This window comes from Lolium perenne, chromosome 4, assembly GCF_019359855.2.
Source record: "Lolium perenne isolate Kyuss_39 chromosome 4, Kyuss_2.0, whole genome shotgun sequence".
Lineage (NCBI taxonomy): Eukaryota > Viridiplantae > Streptophyta > Magnoliopsida > Poales > Poaceae > Lolium > Lolium perenne.
The window spans coordinates 74853088-74858502 of record NC_067247.2 but is presented as its reverse complement, the minus strand read 5'-3'; the positions used below and the strand labels follow the sequence as shown (position 1 = coordinate 74858502).

The 5415-nt window shown below is 45.7% G+C and overlaps 1 protein-coding gene across 1 annotated transcript; it reads left to right on the top strand.

Moving 5' to 3' along the window:
* The first annotated feature begins 239 nt into the window (after positions 1 to 239).
* On the top strand, positions 240 to 834 carry LOC127292989 (uncharacterized). The gene is made up of 2 exons (XM_051322542.1): positions 240 to 381; positions 489 to 834. The coding sequence occupies exons 1-2, from the start codon at positions 333 to 335 to the stop codon at positions 692 to 694; spliced, it is 255 nt and encodes an 84-aa protein (XP_051178502.1). The 5' UTR covers positions 240 to 332; the 3' UTR covers positions 695 to 834.
* The last annotated feature ends 4581 nt before the right edge of the window (positions 835 to 5415 follow it).

The following is a 5415-nucleotide window of genomic DNA, read 5'->3' as shown; positions in this document are numbered from 1 at the left end:
CGTCACCATCCTACTCTGACTTTTCGGCTGCATCGTCGATCGGCTCAGCACAAACCATGCTGAGATGAGGTCGACTGGAGGCCTGGACAAGTTCTGAAATCCAAGACAAGAAGCGGCACGAATGGCAGCGACGCGTGCCAACCTAGTTGACGACTGAGGCACCGAGTCAGAGAGAGCGGCGGATCCGATCCGATCGAGCAGCTCCGCCGACTGGTAACTGAGCGACAGCGAACCCAGAGCTTCCCTTATATAAATGCACCGGCTCCGGCACTGCAAGTCTGCAGCGGCCACAGATACCACGACGCAAGCGCAACGCACAGAAGCACGCATCCATGGCTGCCACCATGAAGCTCTCGCTCACCTTCGTCCTCCTCCTCTCCGGTAAGTGTCCATCTGTGATTTCGTATCCTTATCCTTCAGCTTCCGCTTCCGCTTCCGCTTCCGCTGCAGCACTCTCTCTTTGATGCTCTGGCCTCTTGATCAAGCAGGGCTCGTGGTGTTCGGGGACGTGGGTGACGCTGCGCCGACCTGCGACATCATCCGGTGCATCCAGGGAGGGAACATCACCTGTGCCAACCGCCCCGGCAAGGTGTTCGAAGGGTGCGCCTGCGTCTGCGCGCCAGAGGACGGCAAGGGCTGCGTGCTCCACCTCGACGACGGCACCAGTCAGAAGTGCACCAAGACGAGTGGCTGAAATCATGAAATCTCATTAGATAGACTACGCCGCGTTCCTCTTGTTCGTCGTCGGCGCCCTGGGGTTTGAGTAGAATAAATCTGCAGCAAGTTTGTCTTCCAATAATGATTAATAACGAACTCAACGCAAGTTTGTGTGTAGCATTTGCATGGCCGGCAGGCAGTGTAATCGACAACTCCATGTGGCATCGTACGGTGCCAAGCACATAAAATCGAAAGTGTAAACAATAATATATATAAAACTAGCTGGGAGTCCGAGAGTATTAATTTGAAGTCACGGGGAGCAAATTGGAAACAAGTCGATAGCTCTCGGAAGCGGATAACGTGTTGATTGGTGTAAACTAGGGTTACAATTTCCGGTGAAATGTTAGATTCTAACAGAAGTAAAATGCTACTCCCTCTTCCATTCACAATTAGATTCCGTTCCTCGAAATAGGCATTCGCCCCGCTATATTAATATAGCAACCAATCGATACAACACACGTTGGGGCCGCAACACAACCAATCCCAAAAGGAACAAAAGAGAAATAAAAGAGAAAACAATGCCGATATTGGCAGCTCGACAAGAACGAAGACGACTCGCAACCGCTGCGCCCTCCGACTCGCAACCGCTACGCCCTCCGAGTAGTTCCACCACACACCTAGCCACAGGGCCGGCCCTAGTGGGTGGGCAGGGTGTGCGGCCGCCCAGGGCCCTAAAAATCTGGGGGCCCAATTCTAAATACATGTACCTGTACATATGTTGCCTGTCTAACTATGCTCAGCTGAAAGAAAAGGCCCATGGCACATCATAGGACCTTGACGTGAACGTGCCGAACTTCGCTTCGTATTCCATCGATCTGGGGAGACGATTAATTTGCTACTTACGTACTTCGCTTCGTATTCCACGCAGCCGTGATTGAGAATAGTTCTACGCCTCGTCGCTTCGTTGGCAGCCAGGAGGGATTGATCTCCTGCTGTGCTGGTTGTTCTCTTCTTTTCCCTGCCTACGACGCCCAGCTCCGGACGACGGTCTATGGCACGACGCCATCTTCGTGTGACGGTGTGACCGATCAGCGATCTCCCGCACACAGCACAGTTCGGCTGCCCACACCGATTCAATCGCCGTCCGCCGTCCGTCGGTAACAGTTCGCGACTACTCATGTAACACACTCTTTTATTTTAAAGTAATTTTTCTCTTATTCTGAATTTTTGATGGTCAGTTTGTCGACTCGTCGTCTTGTCGATGTCGTCTTCCTTGAGAAAGGGTCCATCTGGTCACGCTAAAGTTTTAGTCTCGCCAGGGCCCTCAAAATATTAGGACCGGCTCTGCAGACACACACGCGCGCCCCGCCAAGTCTGCAGGCTGTGCTTCTTTTGACGAGGTATTAGAGGAACCCGTCCACGAACACTGGCGCAATCTTGTCCAAGATCGCGACTAGCAGCACGACTCGAGCATAGATGACGTGATGCCGCCAGTGCCGTCGTTAGGAACGGCGGTGGGAAACGGCCTCCAGCGGCGAGCCTGGCGTCTGCCAATCCATGGAAATCTCTCTTCAAGCCGCCCGTCGCCGGAGAACAGGCGCACAACCTTGTACTGCTTGGATGGCGCTCGGCAGCGGCAACATGGTCGCCGCTCACGTGGCCGCGTTGGTGATACGTCTCCAACGTATCTATAATTGCTGATGTTCCATGCTAGTTTTATGACAATACTCACATGTTTTATATACACTTTATATCATTTATACGCATTTTTCGGAACTAACCTATTAACAAGATGTCGAAGTGTCAGTTCCTGTTTTCTGCTGTTTTTGGTTCCAGAAAGGCCATTCGGGCAATATTCTCGGAATTGGACGAAACAAAAGCCCACGATCTTATAATTCACGGAAGGTTCCAGAAGCCCGAAAGGGAGACGAGGAAGGCCAGCAGGGGACCCACACCATAAGGTGGCGCGGGTGGCCCCCTGGTCGCGCCAGCCTATGGGGAGGGGGCCCCCTGGCCCCTCCGACTCCGCCTCTTCCCCTATAAATTCCCTCGTGACCTAAAACGCGATACCAATTGACGAAACTCCAGAAAGACTCCAGGGACGCTGCCGCCATCGCGAAACTCCGTTTCGGGGGATAGCTGTTCCGGCACCCTGCCGGGACGGGGAAATGCCCCCGGAGTCATCTCCATCGACACCACCGCCATCTTCATCGCCATCGTTGTCTCCCATGATGAGGAGGGAGTAGTTCTCCCCCGAGGCTGAGGGCTCTACCGGTAGCTATGTGGTTCATCTCTCCCTCCCATGGTGTGATCTTTATGTGATCATGAGCTTTGTATCACTATTAATCTATGTGCTACTCTAGTGATGTTATTAAAGTAGTCTATTCCTCCTCCATTATGTAATATTGACAGTGTGTGCATCATGTAGTACTTAGCGTAGGTTATGATTGTAATCTCCTGTAGATTATGAAGTTAACTATTACTATGATAGTATTGATGCGATCTATTCCCCCTTTCATAGCTATTGTTGACAGTGTGTATGCTATGTTAGTACTCGGTCTAAATTGCAATGGTCTATTATGCACTCTAGAGGTTACTTAAATATGAACTCCGGATGTTGTGGAGCTTATTTACTTCGGCTTGAGGTGTGCTTTTGTAGCCCTACACAATGAATGGTGTTTGTTATCCAACAAGAGAGTGTAGAAAGTAGCATTTATTTATCCAGTTATGTGATCAATGTTGAGAGTGTCCACTAGTGAAAGTATGATCTCTAGGCCTTGTTTCTAAGCATTGAAACACTGTTTCCAACAAGTTCTGTTACATGTTTGCTTGCTGCCATCTTTATTTCAGATTGCAATTACTACTTACAATCATCCATATTACTTGTATTTTACTATCTCTTCACCGAACTAGTGCACCTATACATCTGACAAGTGTATTAGGTGTGTTGGGGACACAAGAGACTTCTTGTATCGTAATTGCAGGGTTGCTTGAGAGGGATATCTTTGACCTCTACCTCCCTGAGTTCGATAAACCTTGGGTGATTCACTTAAGGGAAACTTGCTGCTGTTCTACAAACCTCTGCTCTTGGAGGCCCAACACTGTCTACAAGAATAGAAGCGTGCGTAGACATCAAGCTATTTTCTGGCGCCGTTGCCAGGGAGGTAAGGTAAAAGGTATTCACATCCTCCGACTAATAAGCTATTTCCTAGCACTGTTGCCGGTGTGTGAGTGCTCGAAGCTATTTCCTTTAGATCCTGCAATTATATCTTTTTGTTTCTTGTTTTTGTTTCACTAGTTAGGCTTAATGGAAAACAACAAAACAATTAGAGATCTTTATGAAATTTATATTGAATTAGGACATGAGGTGTTTGAAGAGAAAATTAAAAAACCCATGGAACTTTATATGCATGCTAATGGCAATGTTATTAGTATGAATGCTTTGAACACCATTGTTTCTAATGCTATGGAAAAATCTAAGCTTGGGGAAGCTGGTTTTGATGAGCATGATATTTTTAGTCCCCCAAGCACGGAGGAGAAAATTTTCTTTGATGATACTTTGCCTCCCATTTATGATGATTATAATGATAGTAGTATTATGGTGCCACCTACTATGGAGGATAAAGTTTATTATGATTATACCATGCCTGCAATTTATGATGATTACAATGATGGTTGTGATAGTTTTACTCCCACTATTACTAATAAAATTGATTATGCTTATGTGGAGAGTAATGATACTTTTATGCATGTAGCTCATGATAAGAATGTTTCATGTGATAGTTATATTGTTGAGTTTGTTCATGATGCTACTGAAAATCTTTATGAGAGAGGACAATATGGTTGTAGGGATTTTCATGTTACTAAAACACCTCTCTTTTTGCTGAAAATCTTGAAGTTGCGCTTGTCTAGTTTTTCTATGCTTATTGCATTATGCTTACATATGACTTGTTTATTTACAAGATTCCTTTTCATAGGAAGTGGGTTAGACTTAAAAGTGTTTCTTAATTGCTTTTGAAGCTCTCTTTTGCTTCAACTCTTATTTTTTGCGAGAGCATCATTACAATTACTGAGCCCATCTTAATGACTATAAAGAAAGCACTTCTTGGAAGATAACCCATGTTTTTATTTTGCTACTGTTTTTGCTGTGTCTTGGAAGTTGTTACTACTGTAGAAACCTCTCCTTATCTTTAATTTATTGCATTGTTGTGCCAAGTAAAGTCTTTGATAGTAAGGTTGATACTAGATTTGGATTACTGCGCAGAAAAAGATTTCTAGCTGTCACGAATTTGAGTAGGCCTCCCTGTAGGTAAATCAGAAAAATCTGCCAATTTTTGTGTGTGATCCTCAGATATGTACGCAACTTTCATTCAATTTGAGCTTTTTCATCTGAGCAAGTTAAGTGCCTCTAAAAAATTCGTCTTGATGGACTGTTCTGTTTTGACAGATTCTGCCTTTTATTTCACATTGCCTCTTTTGCTATGTTGAATGGATTTCTTTGTTCCATTAACTTTCAGTAGCTTTGTGCAATGTCCAGAAGTGTTAAGAATGATTGTGTCACCTCTTAATATGTGTATTTTTGATTATGCACTAACCCTCTAATGAGTTTGTTTTGAGTTTGGTGTGGAGGAAGTTTTCAAGGGTCAAGAGAGGAGGATGATACAATATGATCAAGAAGAGTGAAAAGTCTAAGCTTGGGGATGCCCCCGTGGTTCATCCCTGCATATTTCAAGAAGACTCAAGCATCTAAGCTTGGGG